The 16,316-nt window shown below is 44.4% G+C and overlaps 1 protein-coding gene across 2 annotated transcripts in view; it reads left to right on the forward strand.

Annotated features, from left to right (window-relative positions):
• The window catches only part of DEPDC1B (DEP domain containing 1B), a 70,750-nt gene extending 54,663 nt beyond the window's left edge, over positions 1-16,087 (forward strand). For both annotated transcript variants that reach the window (XM_075342606.1, XM_075342612.1), the window contains exons 6-11: positions 4,554-4,601; positions 4,891-5,031; positions 10,367-10,533; positions 14,123-14,299; positions 14,408-14,593; positions 15,598-16,087. In XM_075342606.1, the coding sequence (XP_075198721.1) occupies positions 4,554-4,601; positions 4,891-5,031; positions 10,367-10,533; positions 14,123-14,299; positions 14,408-14,593; positions 15,598-15,759 (881 nt within the window). In that variant the 3' untranslated portion in view covers positions 15,760-16,087. The remainder of the gene's footprint in view (positions 1-4,553; positions 4,602-4,890; positions 5,032-10,366; positions 10,534-14,122; positions 14,300-14,407; positions 14,594-15,597) is intronic.
• The last annotated feature ends 229 nt before the right edge of the window (positions 16,088-16,316 follow it).

Below are 16,316 nucleotides of genomic sequence, written 5' to 3' on the forward strand. Positions count from 1 at the left end.
TGGGAGGAGTGTGGGAAGAGTTACAGGTCTGTGCTTACTGCCAGCATACCGCCCGGCACAAGGAAAAGAGGATTCTGGAGAGTAAGTGATCTTTTTGATAACAGAGCTGGTAAAAGGACACAGGAATAGAAGCAGAAAGGCATAATTCATGAAACTTAGCAGAAAATGTATATGGGGATTGTGACGACATGGACTCTCATGGGTTAAAGTTTCTTAACATTCAGCCAGACTATTGTTCTTATGTGTGCTAAGTCATGTTTGCTTAGCTATTGCTCTCCAGACTTTTCCAGTAATCATTGTATTGTAGTTGTGTATTGATAATGTAATTACCTTAGTAGCCATTGTCTACTCGGTGACTTGCCGACTCCATGTAGATATACTGAGTCTTTCTATGCACATCATTTAAATGAACATTATCCATGCAGCTTGAAATTCATCCAATGGGAGAAGCAATCTTGTCCAACCAATCGATGAGGACGCAGTGTATCCTAAGGGAAGGTTATGGCTATAAAAGGGACTTCTTTAAGCCACCAGGGTTGATGAAGGTTGATGGATGCTGATGGATCCAGTCTAAGCTCTTTGGAGCTGATTAGAGGATCAGGATATCTTATGGCTTCAATCTAGGGACCCCGGTTCCAGTTGGAGACCATATCCACAGCTTAGGGATTTTGACTCCGGCTGCCAGGATTGTAACATCAAACCAGGACTACCTAAGGAGGACACTCGGGTTGGGACAGTTCAGTCACCTGTTACAGACTTTGCAGACCTCACACAGCTTCCTGAATCTGGCATTATTCCTTTCTCGGTGGGTGCCCGCCAAAAGCGGGGTGCTGCTGGACTGGAGTAAGCGGCCCTGGAAGCTCTGAGGCATGGACATTCTAAATCCCTGGTGAGCCAGCGGAAGGGTGAGACTCTGTTGCCTGTTACATTTGTGTGTTTTGCTGGTTATGTGTCATATGCCGTTAATTGTTTGGGGATCCAATAAAGTCTAATTATTGTGGTTCCCTCACCCTGTGTTGTCTGAGTAGTGTTACGCCCACGGTTAAGGAGGCCGGCGTTCAGTTGGGATGAGCCCTGAGCCACGCTGTCTTTCTAAAGGCGGCGGGTTTTAGTGGACGAGAGCACCCACTGAGCCCCGTGTCTCCACAGGGATCTTTAGGGCCAATATCCTTTAAAGGGAATCTGTTAGCAGGTTTTTGCTATGTAATCTGTAGACGGCATGCTGCAAGGGTTAAACATAGAATTCAGGGATGCCTGTGTTATCAAGGTCTGATCTGTTGTTTATTTGCTATGTTTGTTTAAGAAGCAAGACTTATCATTGCTCGAACTATATTGTCACATGCATGGCAGTCCAGCTTGCCCCCACCACTGATTCAACACCTCACTGTCAAAGCTCAATCTCTATTGAGAGCCTGGTGTGGGCAGGGGTAGCTCTCCTAGATGGCTAAAGCTAAAAATTCTGATTGTCAACCTGCACCCAGTAAACTAAGTGAGACATTGTTGGATTCAGGATCTCTTTGCTTACATCATGCTGCACTAAGATGAGGTAGCAAAAACTTGCTGATCGATTCCCTTTAAGCATTTAAGGTAAAACTAGTAGCCGAGTCAGGGTAGTGGAAGCCTCTTAAACACAGATTTCAATATGTGGAAAAAAATATCTACAGTATATCACAAAAGTGAGTACACCCATCACATTTTTGTAACTTTTTTTATTATATCTTCAGTGTTGTCCCATTAAAAGATGTAATACTTTGATGCAATGTGAATTTGTTTTGCTCTCTAAATAACTCAACACACAGCCATTGATGACTAACTTGCTAGCTTACATGCTTAAGTGAAATTGATAAATTGTGCCTAAAGTGTCAGTTCTTTGTATGGCTGCCATTATTTTAAAGCACTGTCTTCAATGTTCTTGGGCTTGGAGTTCACTAGAGGTTTCACAGGAGCAGCTGGATCCTCTTCCATTCCTCTATGATAACGTCGTGGAGCTTGTGGATGTTAGAGACTTTGCGCTTCTCCACCTCCCGTTTTGAGGAGGCCCCACAGATGCTCAATAGGGTTTAGGTCTAGAGATGCTTGGCCACTCCAGCTCCTTTACCCTCAGTTTCTTTATGAACGCAGTGGTCGGCCTGGTTGTGTATTTGGGGTCGTTATCATGCTGGAATACTTACCTGCTGCCCAGTTTCCGAAGGCAGGGGCTCATGCTCTGCTTCAGTATGTCACAATACATGTTGGCATTCATGGTTCTGTGGCGCCCCTGAGGCTTCAGTCGCCACAGGGTATTGCATCTCACTTAAGGTGCGGTACTCATCCCGGGTAAGGAAGAGGTTAATTGCTGGTGTCTCTCACATTCACAAACCACACACAAGTGCTTTCCCACCGGGATTGGCCTAGGGTAGATAGAGGGCTGCCATCATGAGGCATGGGACTTTCTCGGTCACTAGGACAACCACCTGGGGGCGGGCACCACTTTGGGAAAAGGAACAAGCATCTTCACACTGAGAGGAGTTACCCCGGGCACAGTTTGGGATGAGGAGCACAGTCAGGACCTCGGTCCAGGCATCACTTTACACTTCTGGGAGCACTACAAGACCCGTGGCTTGGAGCAGGCAGCTCAGCCCGGTTTCTCTACAGCTACCAGGGATTTCAGGGTCTGCGTAGAGTGCAGGAAACACCCGCAGCCTGTTCCACATTCCAACCACTGGATTGGAGGGACCCTGACCAGAAAGGACACACAGTGGGAACACTAGCGGTGACCTCTGAATTATCCGGGATCGGCTGGGGCCCATCACGGCAGAGACCGGCCCTCCAAGGGTGACAACTAGACTGTGAGTAAAAGACCTTGAACGACAACCACTGAGTCAGTCCTTCATTGCCAGTGCCGTTGCCCCGCGCTCCGGCGCCAACGGTCACTACCGCCCCATCATCTTGTTCTTTGGGGTCTAGCTCTACCTGTGGGGAGCTGAACCATCCCAGCTGCAACACCATCCACCCCAGAGGACAGCACCCGCAGCGGCGGCTAATCCCTGGCCGCACAACATAGGTGGCGTCACGAGACAACAACTCCCAACATCCTCAACCCCTTCATCCTCATCTCCCCACCACCATCCCATTCTCCATCCCTTCGTGGACACCTCGGGGTCACGAAACCTGGCAGGGCCACCCGTGACAACCCCCTGACGCTCACCAGCCCGGTGACTAGTAGTCCCAAGGCCCCGTTCGGTGTTCCAGTTCCCTCAATGAACTACAGCTCCCCATAGCCGGCAGCACTCATACCAGATCATGACACTCCCACCACTGTGACTGTACTCTTTTCTTTGTACTCCACCTTTTTGCTGCCACACACTGACACCATCTGAACCAAGTAAGTTTATTTTGGGCTCTTTTTTTACAAAAGGATATGGTTCTAGTAATCCATGTCCTTTAGTGTGTCCTTAGCTCCAGTTAGAGGGATTGGGTGAGTGGGGGCTGGGTGAATGGGTATAAGCTTAGAAAGATTGTGGAAATTCATGGTAGATAGTGGATGGGTTTAGAATTGACCTGTAGTGATGTAGTTAGGAGGACCAGGATTTAGAGAGATCTAATCAGTAGTGAGGAGGAGCAGAGAGAGTATTAGTAGGTGGGAGCAGGAGAGGCCATGAGGTGGCTGTGTGCACATCTGGAGACAGACGATTTAATGTTGAGGAACAGATCTGAGGAGGAGATGAGAAAGATGGGGAGGATGGAGGGAGGATGGAGGGGGAGATGACCAGTTCATTGCTAGGTGTAGGGATAGGGGTTTATTAGGAAGTGACGTTTTATAGGGGTGACAGTGGAAAGAAACAGAAACATTGTTTACAGTGACTATCCAGTTAGTTTTAGTTTCCTTGTTGTCTAATTCATAATAATACACTTATAGATGCACTTAAAGGGAACCAATCACCAGGATTTTCATATGGCACTGTCAGGCTGATTCTATACATACCTGTAGTGGTCTATGGTTTTGAAATCCAAGAAAGTAAAGTTTATAAAATTGGCAGCTGCTTTAGTAATGGGGCTTCTGCAAACAGAAAAATGTTGATTCCTGGTATCAGCTCTGTTGGCTGCGACTCCACCCCTTCTGGTCACATGGGTATGACCTCACACAGGTCCTGCAAGTGACAAGTTAAATCGATAGAATTAAGATAAGTATTATGTAAACTGGGGGAGTGGATAACTCTGAATACCCCCCCAGATATTATCTGATCCTCAGCTGCTGTCACTCAAGAAGCTGATGATTTTATAAACTTCACTTTCTTGGATTTCAAATCCTATACATCCGAGCTGACCACTACAGGTATGTATAGAATCAGCCTGATAGTGCCAGTATAGCAATGGCTTTAGGTTATATACGAAAATCCGGGGGATTGGTTCCCTTTAATGATGCACAAGCAGGCTAAAATCAATAGCATGTATGCGTGTATCTATATTTACTGATCTAATCTAATTCTTAACATACAATCCTAATTTTAAACTATATGTAATTTTTCTGATGATGCATTCCCTTTAAATCCTAATGATTTGTGTTTTTACAGAGGAGCTTCCCCATTGGCTGCTGTCAGCGATGAAATGCCTAGCTAAGTGTAAGTCTATGATGTTACTTTTAACTTGGCTATATATGTTTATTTTCTATAATTAGTTCACATCTAAGTGGAAGGAATCCACATGTGTGACCTGTGGGAATAAAATTCTCTTTGGTTTTCAGGATCGGTGGAGGCCCCATCTGTTGGGGCTTTTCAGTCCATGGGTTATGACCTCTGTCGATCATGTGTTTTTGGGGACCTTAAGCTCCATTTGCTTGACCAGGGATGACTTTCACTGCCCTTCATTGTCCATGGACAGGTATTGATTAATTTCCTTTTTTTTGTTTAGGGCCAAATTGCACGGAAATGAAGCAGCCGATGTATTTGGGCTTTGAGAGAGATGTGTTTAGGACCATTGCTGATTATTACGGCTCTCTACAGGAGCCACTTCTGACATTTCCGCTGTTTGATGTTTTTGTGAACATACTTGGTAAGCCAGAAAATGAATCTGATTTTCTGAAATTACAAGCTCATCGGTGCCTTTTTTTTCTCATATGTTACCATTATTGAATTACTGTAGCTTTCAGTAATAAGACGACATTGAAGACATTGACATTCACAGCAAAAATCGTCTTTATATACAACCTGTTTTATATGAGGGAATAAAAGTAAACACTTCTACTGGTAGGTATCATTTAGGTTCAGAAAATTCTCATAGTCCCCTTACTGAACATTATGGCATTGCCTGAAATTACAGTTCCTGAGGCTGCACTACTGAGAACGCTCTGTCCCTCTGTGATTTCCGCCTGGTGCAGAGTTGTTATTTAGACAATAGCTGGATCCAAATGAAGCGATAGAATATACTTTATATCTTACCCATATTGAATAATGTCTACAGGCAGGTGTAACAAGCATTATCTTTACAGCTGCAGTGCGCTACGTTATTAACCTTGAACAACACAAAACTCAGATAACCATAAATTTTGCGTTATCACATGCTATGCAAATGGAGCAGATCTGCAGATCTTGCCGGCTATAAGGGTAAGGCTATGTGCGCACTTACCGGATTTTGCCGCAAATTTTCCGCGGATTTGCTGCATGTTTCGCTGCAGAAAATGTTCATAACATCTCTGCAGTGAATCACCAGCAAATCCTATGGAGAAAAAAAATCCTGTGCGCACTGGGCGGAATTTGACAGCTGCATGTTTTGCTGCGGGAATCCCGCAGCAAAAACAAGTGCATGTCACTTCTTTTCCGCACATCGCTGCAGGATTTCACTCCATTGACTCCAATGTTAATCATGAAATCCCGCAGGGAATAACGCAGGCAGCAAATTCTGTGCGGTTCACTGCGTTTTCCTGTGTTATTCCCTGCGGTATTTCTCGGTTTACCTCCGGTAATGTGCATCGCCTGTCTGCGGTTTTGCAGGGAAGTGATGTCATTACAGGAAGAGGAAGCCGTGCAGAGAGTAAACACACACACATCACAGACACAGAACACATCACAGACATAGAACACAGACACAGACACATAGAACACACATAGAAAGAAAACGGAAATATAGAAAACAAAGAACGTGGGCTCCGCTGCATATTTACCTTCCAGCCGAGGTAAGCACACAGCGGTGGCCCGGTATTCTCAGGCTGGGGAGGGAGAGGGGCAGGGTTAATGTCCCCCGCCTCACTCCCCCTCCGGCAGCCGAGAATATCAGCCGCAGCTGCCCCGGCACTGTCGCATGCATTATGCGGCAGCACCGGCGTGTCCTCGGCTCTTCTTGCCACCGTGTAGCAGTGGCAGCAAGGTAATACAAGGGGTTAATGATGGTGGGGGACCACCGCCATTAACTCCAGGCTTGATCATGACAGCTGAAATGATCAACCCGTAAGTAAAGTGAATATAACACAGACACCGAAAAATCCTTTATTTTAAATAAAACAAACAAGCCTCGTTCACCATTTTATTAACCCCTCCCGCACCAAAGCTCCGGCGTAATCCACAGGTCCTGCGCTGCTTCCATCCAGCCGCGACTGTCACAGACACAGCGCTGAATGAAAGCAGCAGACAGCAGAGGTAATTACCGGTCATTTCCCACGGCCGGTAATGTGAACTCACTGCCGACCGTGGGAAATGCAGCGATCTGTCATCTATCTATCTATCTATCCCTCTATCTATTCTTCTGTCTTTCTACTATCTCAGAATTAAATGACTTTTTTTTTTTTCAATGTGCTTTATTGCATTGAATGCAATAAAGCACATCCCAACCCGCACGCGGCAATACCGCGAATAATACCGCGGTAAAACCGCAGCAAACCGCGGCAAACCGCATGCGGGTGCGGTAATCTTTGAAAGCATGCGGAATTTTCTCAAGAAAATTCCTTTTCCCAGTGCGCACATAGCCTAAGGCATTGTGCCCATGTTGCTTTTTTTTCACGCTTTTGTTTTCATACTTTTTTTTTCTTGCTTCCTTTAATCAATAAAAGCAAGGAAAACGCATCCCAGCAAAGTCTATGAGAATCCTGACTTGCTGTGCCCGGCCTGCTTCCGTTTTCCTTGCAGTTTTTGTAGCTGAAAAAAGAAGCAGCGTGTGAATTGTTTCTACTTTTTTCCCTGCTTTTTACACCAATTGACTTCAATGCAGTCAGTGAAAAATATATAGGAAAAAAACCTATGTGTAATTCTCATGTTTTTTTATTTTTTATGTGTGTGTGTGTGTGTGTGTGTTCTTTTTATGTGCTTTTTTTTTTTTTTTTTTTTTATGTCACTGGGGTTTACTGCAGCCATTTGCTCATCTCATGGTCTTTACCACGGGATCTTGCTGCAGGGAACTCCGTTAACGTCATAAGGTGAATCAAGTTCATGCCAGCGGATCACTGGGGTTTCCTGCAGATCCGCCGGCATGAACTCTGTTATCCTTGTGACGTCATAGCCAGTGTCATAACACATTTTCTCATATCGCGGTCTTTATTGCGGGAGCTTACTGCAGGGAATGCCAGTGACATAGTAGGTGCCCTGGTCTGTGAAGCCATCCGTACCTCAGTAAGTCAGTGTCATTATAGTGGCGACCCAGGCTTACCATGGCAGCGGTCGGGTCACTGTGATTGCATTATGTGGACCCAAACGCTAGGGGGAGGTAAGTGATTCCTCTCCCTGCCTCCTGAATGCTGCGGTCACACTGATCGCAGCATTTAGGGGGTTGAACTGCTGAGAGCAGCACGAGTGGGTACAGCTCCAAGCAGCAAGAGCCGGGCACCAGCTGTAAAATCAGTCAGTCACCTGGCTGCTATCGCAGGGGTACGATGCAGGATCCTCCACTGAGCGCCATGACTAAAAAACAAGCATGGAAAAAACATGTGCAAACGCAATAAAAATGTGCGGTTTTTTTCAGCTGCTTTTTTTCCCTGCCAAAACATGCGTTCTGTGCAGATTTTCTGCACATAAATACGCAATGTGGGCACATAGCCTAACTCTTGCTATACTTATATCTGTGAATGGGATATAAATAGTGATTTGGATTTGCAGTAAAATCTACATGACCCCAAGTGCTTCAGAGATATGGAGTCCGTGTGAAGACTTCCATTGATCCTAATTAGTATGCTTGGAAACATGTTTCCGGTGCATGTGAAAACTGACACCACACTTATAGGAAACATGGGTGTGTGAAGGGGGTCTTAGGCTACTTTCACACTTGCGTTCAGCGCAATCCGCCGCTATGGAGAATAGCGCAGTCCGTTAACGCACTGCGCTATTCTCCATAGACTTGTATTGACAACGCACTGTAATGCAAGTGTCTGCGTTGCATCCGCTGGACGACGCTGCGTCGTTATTTTAACGCAGCGTCGAGCGGAGGGAACACTACATGTAGCGTTTTTAGGGTCGTTAAAATAACGCACCTTGACGGATTCCGTTGGAATCCAACAAGGTGTCTAATGATTGTCTATGGTGGCGGATTCCGCCGCTATGAGCTAGGCGGCGGAATCCGCTGGCGGATTCTGTCATGTTCTACTGAGCATGCGCAGCATGTCCAGCAGAACGATCAAAATGGTTTAAAATCACTCCTGGTCTCTCTCCCCCCCCCCCCGCCCTCTCACCCCCTCTCTCATACTCAACGATCATGGGCGCGACGCTGCACAGATGTCACAAAGCTCCGGCGGCTTCTCCTCTTTTGAAAATGCCGGCCGCTCATTATTCCATCTAGTATTCACTGCCTCCCCCGCCCACCGGAGCCTATGATTGGTAGCAGTCAGACCGACCCCCACACTGAGTGACAGCTGTCTCACTGCAACCAATCACAGCCGCCGTTGGGCGGGTCTATATTGTGCAGTGCAATAAATAAATAATTAAAAAAAACGGCGTGCGGTCCCCCCTAATTTTGATACCAGCCAAGGTAAAGTCACACGGCTGAAGGCTGGTATTCTCAGGATGGGGAGCCCCACATTATGGGGAGCCCCCCAGCCTAACAATATCAGCCGTCAGCCGCCCAGAATTGCCGCATCCATTAGATGCGACAGTCCTGGGACACTATCCGGCTGATCCCGAATTGCCCTGGTGCAATGGCAATCGAGGTAATAAGGAGTTAATGGCAGCCCATAGCTGCCACTAAGTCCTAGGTTAATCATGGCAGGCGTCTGAGACACCCACAATGATTAACCTGTAAGTGAAAGTAAATAAACACATGCACCCGAAAAAATACTTTATTTGGAATAAAAGATAAAAAAAACACCCTCTTTCACCACTTTATTAAAATCCCCAAATACCCCTCCAGGTCCGGCATAATCCACACGAGGTCCCGTGACGCATCCGACTCTGCTACATGAAGCTGACAGGAGCGGCAGTAGAACACTGCCGCTCCTGTGAGCTCCACGCAGAAACTGAAGGGAGTCGCGCTGTCAGGTTATGCCTGTGTGTGTGCGGTGATGATGGGTGCGGTAGTGCCTGCGTGTGCGGAGATGATGGTGGGGGCGGTAGTGCCGGGATGTGTGTGATGATGATGAGTGCGGTAGTGCCGGGGTGTGTGATGATGATGGGTGCGGTAGTGCCGGGATGTGTGTGATGATGGTGATGAGTGCGGTAGTGCCTGCATGTGCGGTGATGATGGTGGGGGCGGTAGTGCCGGGATGTGTGATTATGATGGGTGCGGTAGTGCTGGGATGTGTGTGATGATGATGAGTGCGGTAGTGCCTGCGTGTGCGGTGATGATGGTCTCTCTCTCGCGCGGCTAGAAAACTTAACGCAACACGTTATTTCCCAGGAATCCGTTGCCTTTATTATCACACTATATGCAAGGCATCCGTCACATGCGTCACACAACGCAATGCAACGGATGCCGTTCAAAGCAAGTGTGAAAGCAGCCTAATGTGTGTTTTTTTGGGGGGTGATTCCTCCACAGCATTTCTACAGGAAAATTCATGTGTTAGATTTTTGGGTTTTGCTCTGGACTTGATTGCAGATTTAACCCTTTCCTTGGCTAAATGTGAAATATCCCCTGATTCTGCACAATGAATGAACATGATGAAGATTTTAAAGTCCACCCTATGGGCCATTTCTGCGCAAATTCACATGTAGAAGCTACACCGTGTGAGCACTATCTGATTGATTATAATTGTACGCTAGCCTGAAACCACAATGCTAATACGAGAAGCTGCAATATGTATTTTTATCTGTTGTCACATGGAGCTAGATTGCCCAAGGAGGGACACCGGTTTTTCTTTTTTATTATTTATCTTTTCGTTATTACATCTTTGTTACCAGAAGAAATAATGTCACCCCGGCAAATCTAAAGTACATTATCTTTTTCTACTCATATATTCTGTTTTATGCTGTCTCAGGTCTTCTGCAAAAAAAGTCCGTAGCTATTGAAGCTCTTCAGGTTTGCTGTCTGCTTCTGCCACCGGAAAATCGGAGGAAACTGCAACTGCTAATGAGGATGATGGCGAGGATAAGCTTTAACAGAGAAATGCCACCTCTGTGTGATACTGCTGGGAACCGAGCACTGGTATGTTATTAGAGTCCGGATAATTGAGCTCCCTGACTGCCGTGCTCAGCACTATAGGTGTCTCTTACAGGGGGCGGCTGCATCTGCAAACAAAGGATTCACATGTGTCTGATTTTTCTTTTTTCCATGCCAGAGCATGTACGTATGTGCATGTAAAGATTTGTTTTATTTTTATTTATTTTTTTAACAAAATTAAAACTGCACTGTGTTGTAGATGTCCAGGTGCAAACACTGTGGATCCCCCACTTAGTTTCCATAAACATATGGGTTTGATACACATCCACTGCTGTGGATTTCATTGTAGGAAAGGTATTGCACATTTCAGTCAAATTAACTTTTCAAACACCAATAAGTAAAGATTCACCCCAAATGACTGGGACCTTTTGTCTTCCTGGACCATAAACACCACGCTCAGAAATCCCAACACTCACACGCCTTGGGTGCTCTTAATGAGGTTATTAGTGATTGTCTGAGAACACACTGAATGCACTCGGATAAATCGTCAAGATCCGCTGCTGGCAGCTCCCTTTGCAATTGGCCACTAGTAACTTCCCAGATGTGCTTTATATGAGAGAGACGGTGCAGGCCGTGTGATCACATTTCGATAAGTCTGCCCACAGTAGCACCAGTAACATGCAGTCTAGCATTGATTTAAGTCACTTTCTGGGACACTATAGAAAAATGGCTGTACCGGTGAACAGAGGTGGAGCATATCTGACCCAACAGGCTCCCGTTAAATCTTGCTGTTGGAACTTGCTTTTCTCAGATTATCATTTTAACCCCTTTCCAATATGGTGTGTGTGTGTGTGTGTGTGTGTGTGTGTAAAATATATCAGTACAGACCAAAAGTTTGGACACACCTTCTCATCTCTAGAACATTTATTAAGAGGAGACTTTGTGCAGCAGGCCATCATTGTACAATAGCTGCTAGGAAACCACTGCTAAGGACAGGCAACAAGCAGAAGAGACTTGTTTGGGCTAAAGAACACAAGGAATGGACATTAGACCAGTGGAAATCTGTGCTTTGGTCTGATGAGTCCAAATTTGAGATCTTTGGATCCAACCAAATCTGTTTTTGTAGAAAAGGTGAACGGATGGACTCTACATGGCTGGTTCTCACCGTGAAGCATGGAGGAGGAGGTGTGACGGTGCTTTGCTGGTGACACTGTTGGGGATTTATTCAAAATTTAAGGCATACAGAACCAGCATGGCTACCACAGTATCTTGCAGCGGCGTGCTATTCCATCCGGTTTGCGTTTAGTTGGACCATCATTTATTTTTCAACAGGACAGTGACCCCAAACACACCTCCAGGCTGTGTAAGGGCTATTTGACTAAGAAGGAGAGTGATGGGGTGCTACCCCAGATGACCTGGTCTTCACAGTCACCAGACCTGAACCCAATTGAGATGGTTTGGGGTGAGCTGGACCGCAGAGTGAAGGCAAAAGGGCCAACAAGTGCTAAGCATCTCTGGGAACTCCTTCAAGACTGTTGGAAGACCGTTTCCGGTGACTACCTCTTGAGGCTCATCAAGAGAATGCCAAGAGTGTGCAAAGCAGTAATCAAAGCAAAAGGTGGCTACTTTGAAGAACCTAGAATATAAGGCATATTTTCTGTTGTTTCACACTTTTTAAAGTATTTCATTCCACATGAGTTAAATGAGTTAATTCATAGTTTTGATGTCTTCAATGTGAATCTACAATTTTTAGAGTCATGAGAAAACTCTTTGAATGAGAAGGTGTGTCCAAACGTTTGGTCTGTGTGTGTGTGTGTGTGTTTGTGTATATATGTAATATGTATATATGTGTTTACCCTATTTCCGACCTCCAGCCGAGTATATGTTTGGAGACAGCCGAAAGAAGCATTCCATCCAGACTGCCTTCTCCCAACCGTAAAACATGACAGAGGTTCTGTGATGATCTGAGGTGCTATTTCGTGCAGATTCGCCGGGTCAATGATATCCCTTCATGGAAGAATTAACAGCTGAGATTATTTTAGGCATTTTGGGCGACCAAGTGCATCCCATGGTTCAAGCACTGTTCAGGAGGGGGAACGCCATCTTTCAGGATGATAATGCAGCAATTCATACAGCTAGAATCGTTAAAGCATGGCACGAGGAACATTCTAATGAAGTTGAGCATCATATCTGGCCCCCACAATCCCCAGACCTCAACATTATTGAGCATTTATGGTCGATTTTAGAGATTCAAGTTAGACGTCGATTTCCGCCACCATCGTCGCTCAAAGAACTGGAGGGTGTTTTAACTGCAGAATGGGCTAAAATTCCTTTGGAAACAATTCACACCTTGTGTGAATCTATACCTCGGAGAATTGAGGCTGTAATCACCGCAAAAGATATGAAATGAATATCCTTCGTTTCAAAGACCAAGAATAGACTGTCGAGTTTCATATGAAAGTTCTCTTTTTCTGGCCATTTTGAGAATTTAATGAAACCAACCAATGTAATGCTCCAGATTCTCAACTAGCTCAAAGGAAGGTCAGATTTATAGCTTCTCTAATTTTCAGCTGTGCTAACATACTTGCACAAGGGTTTTCAAGGGATTTCTAAACATCCATTAGCCTTCTAACAGTTGGCAAACACAATGTGCCATTAGAACACTAGAGTGGTGGGTGTTGGAAATGGGTCTCTATACACCTATGTAGATATTGCATTCAAAACCAGGCATTTTCAGCTATAATAGTCATTTACCAAATTAACAATGTATAGAGTGCATCTCTGTTTAATTTACTGTTGGCTTCATGAAAAAAAAAAAGTGCTTTTCTTTCAAAAATAAGGAAATATCTAAGTGACCCTAAACTTTTAAACTGTAGTGTATATTTCATAATTTCCTCATATTGTCTTTTTCTAAGATGTGAGAGAAAGCAGAAGTAGTTTCTTAATTCGATAAATTCTAGAGACTAAATTGACAAAAAAATTCTTTTTTTTAAATGGCAGTGAAAGCAGATATGGTTGCAAGCACCATCTTGTCCTGTATATTGGATACCTTCACATAATTATGTCCATAACTGTAAGAGACATGGCTATATTAGAACTATATACATTTCTAATTGGAGTTATTTGATTTTTTATTTATTATTATTATTATTATTATTATTATTCGTACAACATATTGGGATAGGATCTTAGAAATGGGAATACCCCTTAAATAAGGGGGGGAAGCTATTAAAGCTTAAAGATATAAAAACTGTAAATTGCTCCCCTTTTTCTTCGTTTTAATATAAATACATATTTGCATTGCAGCAACTAAAAGTCAGATCAAAATGTAAAATTATTTAGCAACAAAAAAACAAGTTGTGGGTATCTGGACAGGAAAATGTTAAAGGTATGGCTATAAGCAGAAAGGATTGACAAACGAACACCAAGAAATAAGGAAATAGCTCAGTCTTGAAGGGCTTATATGGAAAATTGAGTCATCTTCTGAATCACAGATGCATATGAAGAGCTGCTGTACAGTATGAATCAGGTCACCTGCTGGTGTCCACTTATGTGTATTTGTGGCCGATCATATCGTATTGGAGGACTCTCCCTTTTAAGAATTTCATCTTTGTCTCCGTTTCATTGCTTTCAGATGGTGCAGACCTTTTCTCGCTCTGTCCTTCGCTCTAAAGAGGAGGTGGACCTGGGTGAACTTCTGTCCACAAAGCTGGTGACCTTCATGATGGACAATTGCCAGGACATTTTGACTGTACCGACATCTTATAAAAACTCTGTGGAAGATTACGTGGCACACCAAAGAAGGGTCCAGGTAACCAGTTTAATGTTATTTAATTCCTACTCTGCACCATGCAGCTTTCCTTCCCCCGTACTTAGCCTGTTTTGCACTTTTGACCAATATTCTCTCATATGGTTTCAGATAAAGTATCCAGGGGCAAATATCGACAGCACACTTCATCCGGCGTTCATTAAGCTGCAGGAGACAAAACATGAGTATGAATTTCAGAAGCTGAGCCAACCTCAGGATCCCGTGAAGAGCGCACTGGAAGAAATCATAAATGACACGTCCATGTCCTCCAAGGAAAAGAAGAAGAAGCTGAAACAGGTTCATATAGTCTTACCTATAGCTTTGTGTATGTCAAGCATAGAATTATTCACACGTGCTGGAGTTATCTGGGGATCAGTTGGTTCCTCTGCAACTTAAGTGTTGTCCAATAGTAAAAAAAAAAAAAAAATAGGATTGATTAAAAATGGAGGGAAAGTATGCTCTCCCTCCAACACCCCTACGGATCCAGAACCATTCACTCTGGAGGTCCGCTCCAGCTCCTGAAATGCGGTCTCATTTTTCAAAAGTCACAACACCAGTGCAGACTGAAATTGGCTGTAGGTGACGTGATTAGAAGAACGCATCATCAGAGAAGCATCCAGTGATGCTCTCTTCCAGTCGTCAATTACAGGCTGTAGCAGTGGGTGATTTCTGAACGGGGCACACAACGCTTCCGGAGCCTGCGCTGATCTCCGGAGCGGACCTCTTGGATTCGTGAAGGTGTTGGAAGAAAAAAAGTAAAATAATGATAATGCTCGGACAGCCCCTTTTTTAACCTCTTAAAGGGATCCTGTCTGGTGCCACATGTACCCAGAACCACGATCAGTTCTGGGTGCATATTGGTAATCCCTGCCAAACAGTATTTCTAAAGATAGTCTCTTATATTCTAATGAGGCCAGCGACTACTGTAGTCGCATGGGTGTTACTTCCCTTGGCTAATCGGCCTACATAGCATGTAAGCATGTCCCTGTAGGCGTACTAACATGTTAATGAATGCGCATCAATGCCGCACATACCTCACTATTAATGGCGGCTGATGTATGCGCACTGAGCATGGTCCAGAGTCCCTGGGGGATGTCTGATCATGCGCACTAAACTAATGCCGGGTGTGAGCTTCCCGGCTTCAGTGAGGTGTAGTGCGCACAACCGGACGTCCAGGGGACTCTGGATCATGGGCAGTGCGCATCCATCCTCCGCTGGCTGCTGGAGGAGGATGGATGTGCTTACTAGTTAATCACGTACTGGTTTTTAACATTAACATTTATTTTGGTTTTGTCTCTCAGTTCCAGAGAGCCCACTTTCAAGTCTACAAGGAGCGTTTTCCCACGCCAGAGAGTGAAGCCGCAATATTTCCAGAGAAAACGGGCCTAAAATCACAGCTCTCGTTTTTCACACTCAAGCGACCTTTCCAGTCATTTCAGAGGACACGAAGCTTTCGCATGTAAGAGATCTCTCAGGTTCCACCATGGATATAGGTGGCGGTTTACAATACTTGATGGAACTGTACATGCAGCAAGATAAGAAATCTGAAGACCACCGATCAGTATTCTTTAGATTAATTAGGTCATATGGTAACAAGAACTTGCATTTTGTTATGCAGCAGATATTTCAAGAATTTTCCCTTTATGAACTGTGGATTTTAATTATGACTACTGAAAATCTAAAATTGACTCCTCGGGGAACAGAAAAAAAAAAAGTTTAGTAACTTTTTTTTTTTACCGTGTAAATACTTGAATTTCTATAATACACTGGATGACTGTAAAATAACGTAGCACTGTATATACATTAAAATATTTTGTCTTTTAAAATCCGTTCACTGTCATGAGTAAACTGGTTATTCACTAATTTAATCTATTTATTTATTTATTTATTTTTTTTAATAGTCAAATAATTCATATTACGTATTAGGGGGAAAAAAAGTTAATCTTCTCTTAGAGGGAACCTGTTGCCAGATTTGGCCCCTAAATGCTGCAGCCACCACCAGTAAGTCCTTATATACAGC

The sequence above is a fragment of the Anomaloglossus baeobatrachus genome, chromosome 1 (genome assembly GCF_048569485.1).
Source record: "Anomaloglossus baeobatrachus isolate aAnoBae1 chromosome 1, aAnoBae1.hap1, whole genome shotgun sequence".
Classification (NCBI taxonomy): domain Eukaryota; kingdom Metazoa; phylum Chordata; class Amphibia; order Anura; family Aromobatidae; genus Anomaloglossus; species Anomaloglossus baeobatrachus.